This window comes from Mercenaria mercenaria, chromosome 10 (genome assembly GCF_021730395.1).
Source record: "Mercenaria mercenaria strain notata chromosome 10, MADL_Memer_1, whole genome shotgun sequence".
NCBI lineage: Eukaryota > Metazoa > Mollusca > Bivalvia > Venerida > Veneridae > Mercenaria > Mercenaria mercenaria.
The window spans coordinates 61,728,078-61,750,915 of NC_069370.1; the positions used below are offsets into that span (position 1 = coordinate 61,728,078).

A 22,838-nucleotide genomic window follows, 5' to 3' on the forward strand; every position below is an offset into this window, starting at 1 on the left:
GTATACAGCAAGCAAAAATAAAACACATAACCGTATATATATTTTGATGCCAACCATCTTTTCCTGCAGATATTTTTTTTTATTGATCTATTATTTAAGCACGTCTATTGCTCTACTGTAAATGACAAGTTAGGGATAACGCTTGTTTATTTAGGTTGAAAAATCTGCAGAATGCCGAGGGATTGCTTGGTACCATGTGTTTAAAAAAACATCTGTACTAGAACATGGAAAAAACAAGTGTTTTAAAGAAAACGCTCCTATCAAAAACGTATTTTGATATTCAAAAGATATTATTATTATGAATAATGAAACATGTGTATAACCTCTTGGCCGTATTAAATATTTTATATATTACTTCAATTCTTACACAAATTTCGGTAAATATAGGAAGTACTATTTTTTGGCGCAAAATAGGACGTCACCGCGACGTCAACATACGTCAACGTGTTTAATGATATTAAAACATGGCAAACAGGTTACGCGCCCAAAAGAATACTTTAGAATTATGTAGACGTTTAATGATGCAGAGTATGTGGCTTAAGTGTAACAATGTTCTTTTGTATTATTTCGATTATCAAATTTCTTTTATATAAAAGATCAAATCAGATATCAAATATAGTGGCACTTTTTATTGGCGCCTGTATGGCACCCAATCAATCTGATGATTTGACGTCAATGTTGCCGTGTTCAAATGGAAAGAATCATGATTTTTTTCACATTAGCGTGTTTATTGCTAAATGGCACAATCCCCAGTTAATAAAGCATAGCTGGAAGTTGCAACGTACCATATAAATGAGGGTATAACATACTTCAAACTGTTTTAGAATTATTTGACTTTTTGGTTTGACTGACTCATATCATTTATTGAAAGGTCGATCTAGATCTAGATAACTGCATGCTCACGTTTGCCAGATTTTACAAATTACTTTGTTTTATACATTATGAACACATTAAAGTTACAAATCAAACAAAGCAATCTTAACACAAACAGCTGGTACTATGGTCAGTGAAGTAGCAACGTAAAATGTTGTCGTGTCAATTAATGTAAAAGCCTAAAATCGATTACACGAGTCTTAAAGATTTTTTTTTGTACAATGCAACTAGAGTTGTTGTTCTTTTGAAGTAGTGTGCACAAATATTATTGTTTACTGCTTAAAGTTTCTAAGATGACATACATTCCCTAGCATTTTAATGTGAAAACAAAATCATTAGTGTGACATATTGTTCTGACAGCTCATCATTTTAAGGCTTCGTTAAGATATGAAGGCAAAATTCTTTTATTAGCTCTAAATCACTTAAATGGTAATATGTTATTTGAAATTATTTAAAGTCTTCGAGTGTCATTGTTTACATGATATTAACTGACTAAACCAACAAGATAGTCTTCCATTTCTCAGTTTGTTGTCCTTGTAATAAAATGTATCTTACTGGATGAAGCACTTCATCTTCCATGTATTAATACTATAGTGTCAGTTTATATGTAACCTGCTATGCATATTTGAATCTGCTAGCGTTTGCTTGGCTGCCTCTTGGTAGTATACTCGTCTCTTTTCCGCTTGAAATGTTACTGAGGGGAATATATAAAATGTTGTCATGTGTATATACATTTGCATCAATGTCAGATGCCAGCGTTTAAATATGTCAGGTATATACTTCTGTGACAGTTTTGGCCATTGTCATAGATGAAAAATTTTACTCAAGGCCATCTGTCTGCATATATTTTAGAAAGATTTTCTGTTCTGTGAAAAGATTTGAACCTTTTCACCCAAGAGGATACCTCTTTTTTTTCCTTGAAAGACAAATTTCTCCTAGGAGTCTGAGTCTGAAAGTCTAAGAGATTTTTATTCAAATTTACTCTTCGTTTGAATACAAAATGCATTAAAGCCATTCTGACCGGGATATCGCTATGCTCGTAGCAGACTTAAGTGCATTTATTTGAAAACGGGATGAATTAAACAATTCATCGATACAATGTTGGTTCTTATCAACTCTTTTTGGTGGATACTGGTGAAATTTGATTCAGAAGAAACATCAATGGGTGTAAAAGCGCAGAATTAGAAATTAGAAACACAGGCTAAGAATTACCATGCAAAAATATTGGTACTAGTATCATAACAGCGATTTTTTATACTATATTAAGCTGCAATACAATTTCGCTTTATGCGTTTAATGTTAAAGCCACTTGACATAGAAGCAAAATTTAACATTTAACATATATATTTATCTTCTGGAACATGAATAAAAAAAAGCTAATTTGCAGAGTCGGAAAGAAACGCTCATTTTCCGCATTAGTTCAGTTATTGTGATTGATGAGAAGGGGAATAAGGGGAACAGCTCACAAAACAATCTACTGTTTCATTTTCAGTTGGAGTAGAAATTTAATGCTAACCTGAAACAAGTGTTTTTAACGGTAGAAATTGCTATGCGATGCCAAACCTATTATATCCTTTCTAATGATTTAAAAAAAAGAAGTCAATTGTAGAAGATAATGAAACGAATTTATCAAGTAGCACTCAACAGAGCTTAACAAATAAATTATTTATAAATTCAACAAAACAAATCAACAACAAATAGATAAATAATCAACAATCAATTAGTCTTTCTTCTTACACCTAGGTATATGAATATCAATCACAATAAAACGAAAGATTGAAAACTATAAAGACAATCTGAAAATATGTTACAGGTCAGAACGAAGATATTTGAGGTAATGTGTGTATCAATATCAACGAAAACTACAAAAATAAACGACTAAACACTGGTGCAATCGTATCATGCTGCATGCCAGCAATCCAAACTGAAAAACTCATGAAAGCAGTTGTGTTCATTTACAGAGGTTTGGATTAATACTGCAAATATCCCTTAATAAAAAGGTATTAATAATCCTATTTCGGATTTTATAATTAACTAAGATTTTGACTGCTTTGTACACAAACAGAAATAATGATCGACATCGGTAAGTCGGTTGTTTGATGGAATATCCTATTAATTTCAAGTTCTATGTAAACAATGCAATCTCATTATTAAACATTAATTAACGTCATTAATGTCTCATATAGAAAATCCGCAAAAATATCATTTAAGTAATTACAAACAGTAATTAATTGAACTTTGCAAATCTGGATATACATGTTAACGCATTATATCAAACGAATCAGTAACTACCTTATTAAATTTAAGTTCTGTTGAGGTACATAGCAGACCAAGCACTTGCACAGTGTTAATTCAGAATCTTTACATTTCAGGTAAATAGACGCGTTTTATTATTCCTCATTTTTAAATGCAAATTCTAATACAACAAATATAAGAAATTCTTACCATTTCTTTCAAACATACAGTCTTTACTTCTATAGCAATATAACTGCAAACGCGATAACGGCTTTTGCTGTCACAGAAAGCGGGGGCAGTTCAATATTCGCAAAGTTTCTTTAAAAGAATCAGACAAGATCAGTAACTTTATACATGTACCTGATATTTTGGAACGAAGTCAATGTTAAGTAAGTTTGTGTAATGCGAGCATGTCTTTGGTTTTCTGTATACTGGGTAAAGTGCATTTTAAATTTTCATCTTAATGCCTTTCTTTTACGAAAATATAGTTTCACTGTTTTATTATCCACTACTGTATACATGTAGTGATTGTTTGGCATCCTTTCATAATGATTATATCGAACTATGGCTACGAACTATCACATTATATCTGATGGCTGAACAGTCTGGTGAAAGGTGTACAACACGTCTCTACAGACGTATCTGCTGGAGTTACTTCCTCTGTTAATGACAAAAAAAAAATATTTGAAAACATTGACAGAATAAACAGTGTTATTTAGCAATGCATGTTGGATAGCTGTTAATTATTCACCATATTCTATTTTGGAATCTGACAGCATGTCAAACGTTACTTGTCACCGTTATTGAAATTAATAATAAAGATTAGCGACGGGATAACAAACATAATAATAATGAATTACACGGTTGTTTATCTAATCCCATGGTTATCCTCTTAACACATAATTAATACCGTCCTAATTAATCTTCTGGCATAAATAACAACATATGACCTAAACTAAGATTTTGAATGAAATGAGCATTATAGTTCGTTTGGCTTCAAATAGAAAAAGTGGAAACTTCACACAGAGATTACACTGACACAATGTAAATCATTTGTTTTAATAAGTCACGGCAACTGCTGCGATCATTATTGAGGGTAACTGGGAAGAACCACTGACTGTTTGATGGAATAGTTTTACATCCGAAGTATGTTATTTGAAGTTAGTAACCTTAAAAATTACTTGAGTTACCGAAGTGACTTGGCATTCTTTCAGAAAGGGCACTGACAGGTGGACATGTTTGAAAGCCCGGGCATTTCAAGACAATCAACAAAATATAGACTGACGTGTAATATATTAATCAGAAATATAGCCTGGGTTATGTGTTATATAGTCTAAATGTTAATAAAATGGAATCATCATCTTATAAAATAATTTCATTTGATTAAACAATTCTTCTCATATACATCTAACGATAAGTCAAAATTAACGTAGAGTTGAAATGGTAAAAAAAACCTAGAAGACAGTTAAGCTTGAAAATTCCTAATGATTGTCATCAACACAGGACAATAAAAGCTTAAAAGAAACACACAACTACCACTTCTGTGTTCATTGATTTCTAGGTCTCTTGATATAAAATCCCCGTACTCCAAAGCAATTCTCCACAATTTAAGTATCTGAAGTTTCTTATTTTCTTTTAGCACACGCCACTGCTCAAACAGTGGATTTAATCGAAAACATTGATTAATTTAAAGACGAGAATGCTGGTCAAATAGTCTAACTCGATCTGATTACATGTCAACAACAAAAATCCAAACAAACCCGCTGAAAAAGAATTAAGTGAATACATATCCTATATTAGGAAATTTTGTTGATATGAACTTAAGTTAATTAGAAACAATCAATGTCGTTAAGACGATATCGATGCTAGAAATCGATTTGGAAAAAGTGAACAATATGTACAAAACAGATGTTGATGAAGGCACTTAAAACCAGATGCTATTTATCTCATAAACGCAAATAAATGCAATAAAAGGAACAAATATTACAGACATTTTTTCAAGTATGCATTTAACACAGTTTTGATTTAACTTGGTTCAATTACCGGGCACAGATTATTTGACTTTTGTTAAAACTCACTGAATCCAACGTGTTACTCGATCAATCCCTTCAAAACGTTTCTGTTTTACATGTTAAATATCAATGTAAACATCATCTGGCTTATGTAATGATCACACATGTTAAAGTATGCTGACTACGCTGTACATCGTAACAGTAAAAAAGTCCATACGGAACGAACAACGATAGAATAGTCAGATCATAATAATTATTTATATACATTTGCCCATCATGCCTATCAATACCTACAGTTCACGGCTCCAAGAAACTTAGAACAATGAAAATCCTTGTAAGAGACAATTTATAATATTTCAACAGCAGAATGTACACCTCACTATTATAAAATTGAAAGTATCAATACCTACAAGTCAAGGCAAGGCTTAAACTATGTTTGGAGAATAGCCTTATCACAAATAACTTTCACGATGTAAATAGCTCATGTATAAGTTTGCAAGTATTGAAGATGAACATTCTTGTTTGCTTTTTTACACTTTCACAAACACCCCAGCCTTTATTTACTTCTTATTCATTTTTTTTGTATATTTCATAAATAATTAAAATGTACTTGTTGATGGATTGATTTTTGAAGCAACCCGTCTGCTATATTTTGCGTTACAGTTTCTTTTTGTTGCGGGCCTAGTTTGTGATGCATGGCTCTAAGGCTGTGTTATAGTTGATCTGTGCTTCTTGGAATCTACCCTTACTTATTTTTGTTTTGGTAAACAAGGCTAAAAGTTTATAAAACAAAGTCTGAGATAAATATAGCCGTAACAAATTCAAGACTCTTCTTAGAATCAGAATCAACCAGTCTGAAGCTTAAGCAATTTGAGTGCGTTGAAATAAGATCCCTTGTAGAGTCGATAATATACAAGATCCTTGTAGCGTTTCATAAGACATTAGATCAATATATGAAGACATGATGAACACGAATCTATTGTCATAAGTAAGTATTTCACTGTCAGAACTGTTTGTAGTGAGCTTGAGGTGATAAATTTACACGACCCGACATAATCATTTCGCGTGAGAGACACGTGCACACGGTGACATGTAATTTTACAAGTTGAAATGTCAATATAGTCGTTTACTTTACTGCAGATACATTTGTTTGCCTGAGTAAAAGAAATGAGTATGCATGACTTAGTACTTCAAGTGAATGTTTCGTCAATTTAAATAACTCATACGAAAGGACCCTTTTTGGCAAAGGTGTTAATTAAGTTAAATTAGAAACATAAATATAATTTCGCTAGACGCTTTATAAATTGTTAAATAACAAATACATGGCGGGTGAAATATTGTACGGTTATAAGGTACAAATACTCCTTGCATGTTGGCATGTCAACATAAATCTTCTTTGCAAAATTATATCCATTCTTGCTATTGATATATAACGAAGACCTTAGATATAAATATTTCAAGGAATATGTCCGCATAATAAAATATAAAAACGTTACAATTTTTTGTAATTGTGGTTTTATGTTCAAAACCTAGAATTAAGAGAAACAAAATCATAAAAATTCTACTCCGTTTTCTGGTAGACAAAATTCTTGTAATACTGCATCTCATTTATCATGTTTATATGTTTCAATATATTTAAAAACTTTAAAAATTGTGTCAGTTCTTGTGACTATTTTTTATCGCCTTGGTCATGTTTACAAATGGATTTATATGCCTGCGTAAAGTATTTTTTTTTAAATTCTTATGCGTGTTAATCATAAAAATATGGAAATACGTTAAATAAGTGAAAAGTACAATTACGTTAATGTAATATTATGTGTTCTCGTAATTTTATCTGTCTTTTAAACGTCATTTCTTATTTGAAGACAGCATTCTCTGAAGATGAGAAACACGACAACAAAACTTCATTTCGATATCTTAAAAGGTCCTTTCATTTCAATCGCTTTAGAGACTAGGCCATAACTTCTGCACTTGTTGCAATGACTATAAAATACTGATCAACATAATTTCCCGGAAAACATCCCATAACTCCATATCAAAAAACTATGAAAGACGTTTCAAGATTGGTCTATTAATTTCATATTATATTTACAGCTATTGGGTTTCCTTCTTTGATATCATAATAATATTTTACATGCTTTTACATCAAACAATAAATAAAACTTCCATTAGGCTGGGTACTAGTTTGATTTGTTTTGTCTATAAATAAAACAGATATTACCAGTCGTGACAAAAGTGTATCATAAATAATTCCAAAGAAGAGAGAGAACATTTAAATGTAACACAGAGATTTCTTGCGAACCGTCTATATGTTTCAATCACGCGATCATATCATTTCGTCCCTTGCAAATTCCCTTCTACGATAGGATGCAGGAGAAAACATATCGCTTTTGGATGTAATAGGTCTGAAGTATTTCCATAAAGTCGTAATGCCAGTGATCAATAGCGCTTGATATCGGCATCTGTTGTTAAGCCAATGTAACTGATTGGGGTGGACATGCCAATGTCCATAATAAACAAATATTTTATGTACGTGAGTATAATAATCCAATATATAAGGCAATAAAACACCTATCAGGAAATGATAGGACAGGACGTAGCCTTGAGTGTTGTTGTTTTCGCATAAAATCTGTTTGTAATATGCTTCGCAATAAGCGCGACTCACTGGTTGTTAATTTCCATAGGAAATGTCTATTAATTCCCGATGAACATGATGTTAAGCTTGCCTTTATGGTGCGAGGTGCTTGGAAGTATGGAGCACTAGAATTCAAACCGTCTAAGTAAAAGATTGCGGAGACCACGACCGAAATACTCTCTTACCACAGTTCGAAACAATAACCTCTGGCATACAAGTCATTCTATCTACTAAAGCCGGAACCAGCTCTTTTGCAGTTGGTTTCATATACGGTATAATTGCGCTATGTTCTATGCAATATTCAATCAAGTAGCTATTTCTTTTATTTAGAATAAAATACACTACACTATTTGCGATAAATATATGTACAATCTATATTAATTAACAGTTAATTACTTGGGCTTAAACCGGACTATTCATACCTTTACAAGAGTTTTTAATAAAGAGTTCTTTGAAGCACAACTGAATACAGAATATGGTTAATATCATGTTATCATGTCGATTTTGTTTTTCATCTTTTACGATTGCACTTAGATTTAATAAAGTAAAAGTTCTTCAGTTATTGATTTCTATTTAATTTCACGTAGAGCTTACCTGATAATGAAATCATAACTCCAGGTCAGAGAGAATTTATTTTCCTTTAATTATTATGATGCGAAATCAAACTGATATAAATCGCTGAAAAGTTTATGAATTTCGTTCACCTGAAATATAAATTGCTCAGAGAAGAATATAAACACGAATCACAATTAAGTAAATTAATTAAATAACTTGTCTATTTTTAATAACTATAATGTCGAGTCTGTGTGTTGGCAAGATTTTACAGGACTAAAATTAAAATATTTCCAGCAAGGTTATGATTACGAATGGTGCACATTGTAACGTTTTGCCAAAACAATTAGGTTCAAAAACCAGTACCTTTTGGTGAACATTCCTTTTTCATTTAGTATGCAACTACTTAATAATGCTTATTTTATGTTTATGTTTTGTTAGATTTCAGACTGGAAAAAACATATCCACGGCCAACAGAAGTCAAGAGTTTGGTTTATTGTATATTATAAAACATCTCAAGCTTATTACTTCCTTATACGTGTAAACGAAAACTATCAGAGATAGGGAAGTAATAAGTGTGGGGTGTTTTATAATATACAGTAAGTATATTTTCTTTTCTTTTTCTTTCAGTTGATTTAAGGGCGGGCGAATTTTATTAAAACAAGTAAAATGTTAACTCTTTTTTATTTCAAATATTTTGGCATATACAATATTGACTCATTTCTCCCATGTCAGCTACACCAGGTGATACTGACAACAATATAACTCTGGTGCTACAGTTTTGTATCAATTTTACAAAAATAATTGGATTGTATAAATGCATTTATGATGACATTTTCTTCGTAATGATACAAATCCCTTATCTGTACCATGAACAGGACATAAGTTGCATTGATATGTATATTCCTTGTGCGGCTTACGATATTTCGAAACAAAATGTTATTCGTATCTTAAAAATATGAAACAATCATCATTTCTTCTCCCATGACTGATAACCTAATGGAAAATTCACATTTGTATACATCATTTATATCACAGAAACCCCGAGATAGTCATAACGACGCATTCTACCTAATCAGTTCAAGTATCAATTTTATAAATAAATTAAGATTCAACTGCACAACCTAAGTGAGCTTTGTTTCAAGCAATTAAAGCTACGTATTTGTTTGAGGTCGTCGCGTCCATTTTTTGTAACAGTCCAAACGATATTAATTCTGCATTGCCTTTATTCACGGTTTGCGATGCATGGCTCTTTGGCTGTGTGCTTCCAGCAAATCCACTTTTATCCTTTATCTTTTACGAGTCCAATTTTGTTTGTGTTAGATTGTCTTTATAGTTTTATTTATGAAATGACCGAAAATCAAAGAAACTAGCCATTCCTTAAATTCTATTATACATAATATTAAAATGATCTAAAGTAATCAACGTCGCAGCCATAATTGTTCCGTCTAAAGTGTTTATTACATTTGCTGCCATTCAGTCTAAAACCAGTTTGCCTTTGTTGATTCTTTAAACGGAAATTGATTGTGTTCTTGCCTGAAGGCTTGTTTTGTCTGTGTGTAAATGTACCTAAATGATACGCGACAATTTAAAGAGCATTAAAACCTCTACGGCTTCATTTTGTCACAATATCTGAACGGTAACTTCACGCCGTGCTGCGAATAAACCAGTTTAACCTTATATACATACATATTCTACAAGCCGCCTTAAATGTACTTGATGTTTACTACACGGTCCACTTACTGGCATAAACGGTCCTGTCAAAGATTAACAGACAGTTACGACACATTCACATATATTTTATGCATTTGAATATTCTTTAAAAAAGATGTGGTAATACACAACCAATTATATTTTTGTGATGATAATATTAAATTTACTTTTTGTCCCGTAGTGAATGTACTATTTATGCACGTATGAAAAATCAGATAGATAATGTATACCTACATTTCTTTAATATCTAAATCTGCATGTAATGCAGTACACAGGAGTTAAAACAGTCACTTTAAATCATTTTGTACAGGCTCAAATATGCAAAATATGTCGTGACCAAGCTAACCGTACCACAAGTAAGGTTGCTTCTTAGGAGACCGAACCTTGACACTTTATATGAATCAGACAATTCTATGTAGTACACACCATGTTTTGTCTTACCAATCAGCATATCTGCAGGCAAAGTTCACAGCTTTAGAAACAATCTAATACAAGAAAAGAAACTATGTTTATTTTGTCAACATAGTCTATAAGAATTGTGACAGCCGTAATGGAATTACGAGTTAAAGTACGGAAGATAAGTGGCATAAATTGAATTCCGGAGTGCTGGTCGATCGGCAAGTGTTAAATGTGATTTACATATTTTCTGTCACAAAGTATTTTGTAAGTCAATTCTGTATGGTTTTGATCTTCAAGTGGAATGCGTTTCTCATTTTACTGACACACACAAAGTACAGTTTTAATTTTTTTCTAAACACAATCATCTCAAATGTAACCCGAATATAAAAGTTAAAATATTTATATGAAAGTCATTCCTGATATTTAATTTTCAAAATATCAGTGCTCGTTAGAACAAGTCACGAAAAAAGCGCTCTTTTAGCACCACTTTTACTCTGATTTTTGCTACTGTTGACACAGAGAAAGAACAAACACTTTATGACACTTAAGCGCGTCTCAAAGCAAGATCGTTGCACTATTTTCGCCATTTTGCGGGCGACCAGACGTTTTATCGGCCATTTCAATGTTCGCCACGAACAGAAACGTTCCCCTTGATGATTTGCTGAATCATATTAGAAGGGTATTCAGATAATTTCTTATAGCAACAGGATCACTCTGTATTTTTTACTCATTTCACAATTTGAAAAGTACAGTACCCATTTCATTGAGCAAATAATTGATTGGAAGATCGTCATGCCACAAAAAGTAAATTCGTTAAATTACGTGAAAGGTCTGACCAAACTTCTGATCATCACAATTCAATTATGACTGTGCATTATTAAAATCGGATTACTCAAATATAGAAATTATTTGATTATTATATACAAATTGTTTGGTCGTGTTCTCTGGGAAAAATATGTTAGATATTTTATTACCTGTACTTTAATATACCTCCAACACGAAATATTTTTCCTGGAATCGCTATATGAGCCACGCCAATGGAAAACCAACATAGTGGCTTTGCGACCAGCATGGATCCAGACCAGCCTGCGCATCCGCGCAGTCTGGTCAGGATCCATGCTGTTCGCTAACAGTTTCTCCAATTCCAATAGGCTTTAAAAGCGAACAGCATGGAGCCTGAACAGACTGCGCGGATGCGCAGGCTGGTCTGGATCCATGCTGGTCGCACACCCACTATGTTGGTTTTCTCATGGCACGGCTCATATATCATGCTCTACAAACTGTAAAATACCATATATCTCCTCAGTATAGCATCATATTTCTATACCGTGGAGAAAATTCATAAATAATTATTACTAGTCACAAGTAATTACAATTTCATAAGAGAAGTCACGAACCGAAAAGAAAAAACGCTTTTTCTATCATGATCTGGTTATGCCCTGGTAGTATTTTGTTCTGATATGAAATTAGAAATAAGATTATGCATATCGGCTAATCTCTTGGGTTTCTACTTGAGGGAAACTCTTGACTGGAACATGTTTTTATGATAGGCAGTAATTTTACTGGGAATTTTTGTGTTTTAATTAAACATGGAGATTGTTATTAAACACGGCCAATTTTTTTATGTTAAATGAGTAAATATTTAAGCAAATAGGATGGCATAATTTTAAAAGATGGTTTCGAAGGATAAATATCTGAGCTTTTAATGACTAAGCTATTCCAAAATATTTCAACTTCAAATCTTGTTTTATGTAAGTCAGTTTGTGAAATGAAGCCGCCCAAACGTAAGATTTTTTTTGGAGGAAAGCCTTTTTCTAATTAAAACCGTACTCAAAAATTATAGTTTATGTCCCAATATACAGATACAAAAGCTTTTAAGTAATAAAAAGGTGTTTAAAATGTATAATAATAAAAACGTGCATTTGATGAAAAACTCGGTTCCAGGTGTGTTTCATGTTTACTGCATATAAAATAGTAGGTTCCGAGTTTTAGGTGCTTCTATATTATTCTTAGACTTCTGAATATGATAACTGAATTCATCCGTAGGGTTGATTGCTCTTAGAACAATGTCAGTAGAGGATTATGCATTATACACATAAAAACACAAAGAACCATTCCAAATTCACCATGTCTTAAATTTTATAAGATATGTATGTGCTCACTAAAGGTTTTGAATAAAGCGACGAATTGTTTATCACATTAAGCAAATAATGCGTCACTTTAAAAGGTTGTTATATGAGCCATGCCATGAGAAAACCAACATAGTGGGTATGCGACCAGCATGGATCCAGACCAGCCTGCGCATCCGCGCAGTCTGGTCAGGCTCCATGCTGTTCGCTTTTAAAACCTATTGGAATTGGAGAAACTATTAGCGAACAGCATGGATCCTGACCAGACTCCATGCTGGTCGCATACCCACTATGTTGGTTTTCCCATGGCATGGCTCATATATATTAAGAACATACGTTGTCTTCCTAGGAGAATTATCAGCTGTCGTTTTCAAAGCACATCCATTCGTTTCTAGCAGTGTGATGTATTGAGACTTCGTGCAGTGGTTCAATTAAAATATCCATTCATCCTCCCCTAACTTAATTGCTCTTACAGATAGTTTCTACAAATGCTTGATTTTGTAATCAGAGATCATTTTAAGATAAAACCCTTGTTATATGCGTATATGAATCATTTAGATTTTATCGGCTAAATTGATCAGCTAAAGATTAGATAAATTGAACCATAATTTTGTTAAATCCTGCAAATAAAAAACTTATAGTATCTTTTCTAGAAAAAAAGGTCATGTCAAACTTTAGCTTCAGGTAGTTATCAGTTATGATTGGATTGCGCCTCTATTGCCTTAGCTGTAGAAATAATCAAGGCTAGGAAATATTACATTATTTTTTCAAAACTGCAAACACTAAGCGTACGGTTGAAATTAGCGATTTCTTCACATATTTTGATAAAACTGAAATCCACCTTTAATTGTATAAAATCAAATTTTGTGAACGTGACCTGAGAAACATCAATTTATTAACATTAGAAATTTGAAATGTGCCTCTTAAGGACAAAACGTATTTTGTCAAAAGTGCATTTTTAGCATCTGAAACCCTTTTAAAACAATACGAAAAAATCAAAATTCTCCATGAATGAGTTTTCCAATTTCTGCAAATCTTCTGTGACACCTTGTGCCGTTTTCCAATTCGTTGTTATTCTAAAATGTCTACATTTGACAATGACACTGAAAAAATATTAAGAGGTAGCCTGTTAAGTTTAAAGCTACGTAGGTATATGCTAAAAGTTAAGGTGTTTTAGTTTTTACGAAAATGATTTTGCAACGGATTTTATATTATGTTTGTTTTGTTTTTCTTTTTTTTTTTCCACATAAAATATACAAACATGGTGAACTAATTTGTATTTGAGAATATGATCGAAATTTAAGTAACTTAAAGATATCCAATGAAAGTGTTAATCAAAACAGTTGATTTTTAGCTACTAAAATTAAATTAACTTTATACAGATAAATTAGGTGTACTGCTTTAAACCTAGCACACAGTTTTTTTACGCAAAAACATGTAACTTTTATATAAAGTTCGAGGTAATTGTTTCTGTTGTCAAATATAAATTTAATTTAATATATAATAAAAATATTTGTACAAAACATATTTCAATATACACAGTTTTTGTAAAAGTTATATAGAAAACTTGTACTAAAATATGGTGAACTACCTTTACTCTAGTTACCCAGGTGTGCATGAGACAAGACCATTAAATGATTTTCGTCACAATGAAACCTGTCAACTAGTATTGAACAGGACGTAAAAAGGCATTAGTTATGTTTCCTTCTGACCAAATATATTAACGGTATTTTACGCATGTCATACAAACTTCAGTTCAAATACTGTATTGAGATAACAGAGTGTAAAACAATGCCACAGATGTTGAACAAAGAATATAATGTATTTCTTTTTTCCACGAAGTCATAAAACAATAAAACAAACGATAAACTGATCAAGATTACATCAACTTGATACAAACAGAACCACGTTATCTTGGTCATTATTATAATTTCATCCCGTGTGCAATTGTATATATGTTCTTAACCTAATAAAACTTCTGATTAATATTTGATGAAAACTGCGGCCCATATGATTATGCAGAATGTGTCTTGTCTTTTCTGACTACCTAACGTCAGAACATTGACCCTATAGAAGGTCATCAATGAATCTAATACTGGATGGTTGGAACCTTGTTTATTTGCCATATTTATTTTTGTCTTACTTTTTTTTTCTATTTTGGAGTTTGTCCTTTGCGACTATTTAAGAATTCGTACTCTTACCATAATCAAAACAGAAAACCTGTCATTTTGAAAACCGTGATGAAAAAGAAGTGAGCTTACCTCCATGAACACCGCCGGTGGCATCACAATAACTGCTACAAGTATGTCCGCCACGGCTAGCGAACAAATAAAATAGTTTGTAACATGGCGCAAACTCCGCTCCCTGTACACGCTTAGAACCACAAGAATATTACCAAACACAGTAAACACTGGAAACAGTAGCAAGCACAGCGTCCAGTACGCATGTTCAGGAAATTCCTCTTCTGGTGTCAACGTAGAGTTTGAGTCGGAAGTGTTCCAACACGAACTGTCGTTGAATATATCACAGCCAAACCAAGAACTCAGGTTTAAACCAGAGTCTGTCGTTTCCGAATAACCGGAAAAATTATTCGATGTATTCGATAACAAATCTAAAGTAATACCCGCTGATTCAACATTTGCAGCATATTTATTGTCCAAATCCCCTGCTACTCCCATTCCATTTCCAAGCCGTGTATCCATATCTACCATTTCATTCACGTCATAGACATCCGCTATTTTTTCTTGTGTTGTCGTTTTAACAGTAGTAGATAACAAATGTTCAAAAACTGGTCCCTTGCCACTACTTCTGCCAAACCTCGCCCTCGGTATTGAACTTCCAGATAGTGTGTTCCCATCAAACGGAAACATTGTCCTCAGAAATTTCTTACATCCATCTTGTACGATGCCTTTTGTGGTAATGAATGTCAGCTACCAGAATTAATATCCTGTTAAAGTTTTAGTGCTTCACGTTTTCCTGACGCAATCCGGATAAAATATCCTATTAATTTTCTTTTCAGGAGATTAGCCCTATGAGAAAGGGTTTTAATCCTTCTCAATGGATGTGATTATCTAGAACAATTGCTTTGAAGATATTCATTATGTTGTGATCACCAAAATGTATTCCAATATCCGTACGCTGTCACGGCCATTCCATTTTGCAAGAGATTTTAAGGTTATAATTCTAACAGCGAAATACAGTGTTCACATTATCGTGTCTCTTCTGCTACGAGCTTGCGCGGTATGACACAAACACCTGTCGTAGAGAAACTATCAGATTTTCGCTCAATAATTTCAGCGTAAGAACCACTGTGCTGATCTTGTCAAATTCCATCGATTCCATCGGCGCTGATACGTCTACCTGTGGAAGATGAACAAATATTATTTGCGATAATATCAACAAATTAGTCGTGATAATTACGCAATTATCCGAAAAGAATTTTACTCTTATTAACGCATTCATTTATTTGTGAGACGTCATAAAGTAAATATTTTTATTGGTGGCAGAGATTTCGACATTTATTTCCTTTTCGTCATGCTACATATTTTATATAATGTGCAAAATATTAGAAAAATGGTACACAGTCGAGCACCATGGAAAAACAGAAAATGTTACTCGAGAAACATCTGAAAATTTACAACTGCTGTAGCTATATTATTTTTTGGACAAAAACTTATTACTGAAAATATTCTACAGGTGAAGTTATATTTGGCAACAGTTTTCAAGTAGCGAACACAGTTGATTAAATGTTTTTCAACATCTCTAGCTTTCTTTTGAAAATTGATTTGCTATATTTCTTGTATCATCTTTTTTAAAATCTCACGCCAAAAGCTTCGATACAGCAAGATTTACTCGAACTGGAGAAAAAGTGTCAGACATGGTTGTGTAAACGCTCTGAAGTTTATCCTAGATCCTAGACTGATTGAAATATGTGTACTCCATTTCCCAGTTTATTATTTATCAATCAGTTGCAGCTTAAATCAAGCTTGAACAGTATTTCACTTTTTAAAACATGAAGTTTAAGGTACTAGACGGAATTCGGTCTCGGTCCCAAACGTTCCCGCGGGCTTCTGCAGACGTTACGTGTATTTTTCCTACAATAGGTTTATTGAAATGATTAATGCAACTTTATCATGCAGACTGGATGTTTTAATTTTTTTTTTTTTGAAAACTATTCTATATATTTGCAATCAAAGAAAAACAATAACTTTCATAAAAACGGACATTATTTTTTCTACGAAAGCCGACGTTTACAATTTTGTATTACAACGACAGGGATCCGGTCCAAGTAACATTCGGATACAGATACTTTATGATGTAATTAAAGCCATATTTTAATTATTTGAAATCCTTATCATTTTCTAGACACGACTTTTAGAACACCTGTATATCTAACAGTAAATTTATGTATAACATTATCACTTTTTGACATTATCTATTTGTTTAAGATGCTATTGATATCAAAAGTGGACTGTTATCGCCTGCAAATGCAAGAAATGACACGTTTGTGTATGAACTTAAATATTCCGGTATATTATCATGTATTTTATGTAAAGTTAAGATCTAAATTAGTACCTGATTTGAAGAAATTACATGTAAAAGTAATCGCGATTAAAATAAATGTTATGAATGTTTTCAAAATAGAACCCATTGTATGCGGCAATATGCTCTACATTGGATCTGTTATAATGCAGTTTTATTATATGTTTTATTTCAGACATAAAATATGTACAAGTTCCTGTTAATAGTGATAACATTTAGCTACTGCCAACATTTTAATATAACATGCGTAATAACGCACGAAATTAATCCCGTTTGCTTCACACATAAAATGTGTGATATAATCGTACGAGAGGGAATACAAGAATTTAACATTAAGATTCCAAACTAAAGATAGATAGATATATTTCTATCTTCCTTTAAATGAGGAAAGAAATAATTCATGTTTTATGTTGTAACAAATAGAGAATAATTATATCCACTAAGTATGATTTTATTTTCAGTGATTTATTCAAGTTTTGCATTTAATTAAGAAAGCGAATGTCGTAAATGTCAACTATGATAAAGTGAATAATGCTTTAAGACATCTTGAAAATACGTTTTTTGTCCAAACATTTCTTTTGAACCATGGTCATAAGAACGCGTGACGCTCTAGTGGTATAATTTATTGTTACGGTTGGTCACATTATTTACGTTTCACTGTTGGGATACCACATGTTTTTCTTTTCATGTTACAACATCTGCAGACTCCCGAGAGAATTTTGTTGGAGCCAAAGTCGGAGGGATTATTTAGATACTATAACAAGACACAAACATGGTTTAACGGTATTTAAGCACAAGACATGAACACCTTTATTGAATAAATACTTTGTCGAGAAGCGTTTATGTGTTCTCAAACTGTTTTAAGCGTTAATCTAGTATTAGTGTCATGCTTAAGTATATAGTAAAAAAATACAACCACAATCGCTTCCTGATATAAAAATATAACGTATAATTCTTAATGTGGTTTCTTCAAAATGTATTCAATTATAAGTAATTTTATTTCTAAATATAACTTCCATTAAGAATCACAGATTTGCCTGATATAGGAGTATATTTACTAGTCTAGGAGACATGTCACATTCAAATAAAGCTCAAACAGTAAAGGGCGGGTATAAAATATTACCAGAATATTGAGATAATATTTAACTTTTTCATAATAAAATGAGTATGTATGTCTAAATTGTTTGCTTAATATAAAGCATTTTTTAACTTTCACAGAATAGATTTTGCAGACGACAGTTCCCAAACATATATAATAATTACATGTGTTTGTATACTAAATACGTGACATGGTGTAGAGGTGCACGGCTTTTTCTCGCTCTGCAAAATTTTGGTTATTTTTTCCAATTCAAGGGACTTTTGGATAACTTTCTTAACACAGAAAAGTTTTATGACAGTTTCAAAACATATATATAATTACATGTATTTGTATAATCAATTACTGGCTAATGCTTTAAAAATTGTGTCGGTGCGACGTTAAACCCAACAAAATAAATAAATAAATAATGCTTTAAAAGGAATATACAGGCACGTCTCAAAGTTTAACTGCACAGCGATTTGTCCCATACCCCTTTTTCTCGCATACCCCTCTGTCGGCTAAATCTGGATCACGCGGAAACGCGTTTATTGTTTTTGCAAGAGAAGCATATTTTTCCTCTAGCGATTGTATTCGATGAGATTTAATGCTACGTCATATTAAAATGGCGAATATATTACATGATTTATCGTTCATTAATTCCTTTATCAGACACATAAAAAATTAAATGCCAGGAAGCACAACACAACCCTTATTGCACGTGACTGTTGCAGACCTGACATGAGAAATTTGTCATGTTAAGTAGGTACACCATGATTTTATTATAGCGAAATATCTTATACAGTTTTACCTATTAATATACCTGTTAAGAAAATAAAACCGTAAAGCGTTTCAGCAAAGAAACACAATCTCCGAAATAATTTAAATCCCAAATTTGGCATTATTACAATATTTGATTGAAAAAGATACTTAAACTGCGTCAACAAATTTCACTAACACAGTTTCATAAAAACATTCTCGATCCTGGAACCCCGTTTTATGCGCAAATACCATTTTCTGATCAACATTTAAATACCTATGGCAAACGCAGATTATTTGTCTTGAAGATCAAAATTTGTTTTACCTACTTAATATGATCTTATCCAGTTTTAGCGTACTTTTTTGCAATTAAAAGCATACACTCTCTTATGTCTGAACTTATGCTGATAATTTGAAAATAAAGGACAGTACTGTTTTCATCAACCGATAGAAAATGGTTCATTTAATTATAAAAAAATCACTCGTCCTTACTGGAGGATATCGAGTTATCGACAATTTACATAAATATCTAAACAATAAATTGAGTTGCAACAACCGATGTTTTTCCTTGCAGTTTTCCCACGGCGTGTCACATTTTAAAAGCATTTGCATTGTAAATAACTAGTGCATGCAAACTTCAATGTCTTGTTTAAATAGTCTTTAGCATTGAAACCGTCATGCTCAACGTTGCTGCATCTCGTATCATTGAATAATGCTTGTTTAAAGTGGCATCAAAAATTCCACCACGACATTGTACAAATGCGTTTTAATATCTATTTTTTTCTTTTCTTAAGTTTAAACTTTTGAACTTATAATTTTATTTTGCAATATTTTAAACAATACAGACCAATATTTATTAACATGCATTGGGCAAAATCCGGTAATAATTCCTTTTCTTCTTGGAATGAATAATAAATCATATACGTGTTTTTGTTTTATCCTAGCTATTGTTTATTATCATTGTTGACATTACTGTATTACTGCGAAAGGTTGATTTTACTACGAGTTATTACCGTTTAACACTGACTAGCAAATAGCAAAATTTCCATTAATGAGAAACAAAGCGAATGTGTTGGGCATAGCAGAACCGTTACTACATTCAAAGTAATAAAAGTAAAAATAATCATGTTTCAATTTAAGTCAGTATTAAAGGACGCCTTATTATAAATCGACGGTCCACAGTTTGTGCTACAGGGTCAGTCTATATCAAACACTGCTGAACTAAAATATGTGACTATTGACCCAAAAGTCATTCAGATAGTGCACTATATACCATCAAAATATCTAAATACTGAAAGTACTATCAGTTAACTGAAATATGTTCCCCGAAGATATCCTGTAAACAAGAATTACTTCAGATCAGTTACTGTTAATGTATATAAACGTAAAGCAATATTTGAGCCGTGCCATGAGAAAACCAACATAGTGGGTTTGCGACCAGCATGGATCCAGACCAGCCTGCGCATCCGCGCAGTCTGGTCAGGCTCCATGCTGTTCGCTTTTAAAGCCTATTGGAATTGGAGAAACTGTTAGAGAACAGCATGGAAACTGACCAGACTGCGCGGATGCGCAGGCTGGTCTGGATCCATGCTGGTCGCAAACCCATTATGTTGGTTTTCTCATGGCAGGGCTCATTTAATATTAAAGCCTTTGAGTTTAGCGCAGATTTAAAGGGAACGTTTGTTAGCTTATGTTATTGATTCATTTATAATAGGTGATTTTACTCGCATTATCAATTCAAATATCCGCCGACTGGTTTGATATTATCGATGAGTTTCCAGTTCAAAATTACAAAAGTTATTTTGTCTTCACTGTTTCATACATCTTAGTTGATGAGTGTTATCAAATAATTACCTTTCGAATAATTTTGTAGAATTGTACCAACATATTCCAATAAATCGCTATATCTCTCTTTGATAGAAATGATCAAATGTTTCCGAAAATATCAATTCTTAAATTTAGCATAAAGACAATAATTGCAACATCTCCAGTTGATCACGCAATGCTATATCTGGTTAGTGTTTGCAAACGTTGTCTGCCGTGATAATAAATATTGATGATATGACAAGTTCGCAGATTGTGTGCCAATCAAATCCACGTCATAATACAGAAAATAATATACGAATCAAATTGAATCAAGAAGTCATGACACATTCGACAACTCTAAATGAAATTATATTAAACGTCTGTGAGGCTAACTATTTTATGACTCCACGGGGCATAGAAGTGCTTTTTACAGTTGATACCGCTTGTGTATTCTTCTAGATCTAGATATGACTGATTATAATCTATATGGTTGTCTTTTCAAAAATGAACGGTTGCCATGGAAACAGTGAAGTCATGTATAGTTCAAAAGAGTTTTTTCATGGGAACATTTTTTATTTTACAAGAGTTGGTCCTGCCGAACAATTTGGTACCTATGAAATAAAGTCTAGAGGGGGTGGTGGGGAGGGGTGCATGGTTGACCTTATTAGCCCCCGTACTTATAACATTATAATTAATGGACTGCCTGGTCAGAACATATGTCAGATACGGCAAAGCATTTCTTTTCAACATCAGGATTTCAATTCATTTGATTTATTCAGCAAATATTTTTTGCACACACAGAAACCTTATATACTGTCAATGACTGCATGATCACAGACTCTTTATCACCAAAGTAAGAACAAGCTGCGCAAATAAATACTACAAACACTGGCAATACCGGATGATCAATCATTTATGATCTAGCGACAGAGGATGGTCAGTCACATTTAAGTAACACTTTAGGACAATTTTCACTTTTCCTAATCTATGCTCTGCAAAATATATTTAACGAACAATATGTTCAATTACTTACAGTTAGATCTCCGTTAGAAATATTCAATTGTTTGTAAGGGAGGAGGGGAGGGGGGTAAAATGTTAACAAAGTATGTATGTTAATGCATTTCTGTTACATGTAATTGTCAAAAAAACAAGAGCTGTCTCCATAGGATGACACATGCCCCCCAATGGCACTTTGAATGAATAGTAATGGCCGATGTTAGAGTTTAGGACCTTTGACCTACGGAGCTGGGTCTTGCGCGCGACACGTCGTCTTACTGTGTCACACATTTATGCGTAGTTATTTTAAAATCCATGCATGAATGACAAAGATATGGACCGGACACGCCCATCAATGCACTATCATGAAAAATGACCTTTAACGTCTAAGTGTGACCTTGACCTTTGAGCTACGGACCTGGGTCTTGCGCACGACACGTCGTCTTACTGTGGTACACATTCATGCCAAGTTATTTGAAAATCCATCCATCGATGACAAAGATATGGACCGGACACGCCCATCAATGCACTATCCTTTAACGTCTAAGTGTGTCCTTGACTCTTGAGTTACGGACCTGGGTCTTGCGCGCGACACGTCGTCTTACTGTGGTACACAATCAATGCCCTGTTATTTGAAAAATCTATCCATGGATGACAAAGATATGGACCGGACACGCCCATCAATGCACTATCCTTTAAAGTCTAAGTGTGACCTTGACCTTTGAGCTACGGACCTGGGTCTTGCGCGCGACACGTCGTCTTACTGTGGTACACATTCATGCCAAGTTATTTGAAAATCCATCCATCGATGACAAAGATATGGACCGGACACGCCAATCAATGCACTATCCTTTAATGTCTAAGTGTGACCTTGACCTTTGAGCTACGGACCTGGGTCTTGCGCGCGACACGTTGTCTTACTGTGGTACACATTCATCCCAAGTTATTTGAAAATCCATCCATCGATGACAAAGATATGGACCGGACACGAAAATTGCGGACAGACTGACAGACCGACAGACTGACAGACTGACAGACCGACAGACCGACGGACCGACAGACGGACAGACGGTTCAAAAACTATATGCCTCCCTTCGGGGGCATAAAAAAGA

General features: G+C 33.2%; 1 protein-coding gene across 1 annotated transcript in view; it reads right to left on the minus strand.

Moving 5' to 3' along the window:
* LOC123561409 (dopamine D2-like receptor) overlaps positions 1-22,838 on the minus strand; it is a 328,698-nt gene that overhangs the window by 63,870 nt on the left and 241,990 nt on the right. Inside the window, exon 4 of the mRNA XM_045353759.2 lies at positions 14,810-15,908. Within this exon, the coding sequence (XP_045209694.1) occupies positions 14,810-15,418 (609 nt within the window). The 5' untranslated portion in view covers positions 15,419-15,908. The remainder of the gene's footprint in view (positions 1-14,809; positions 15,909-22,838) is intronic.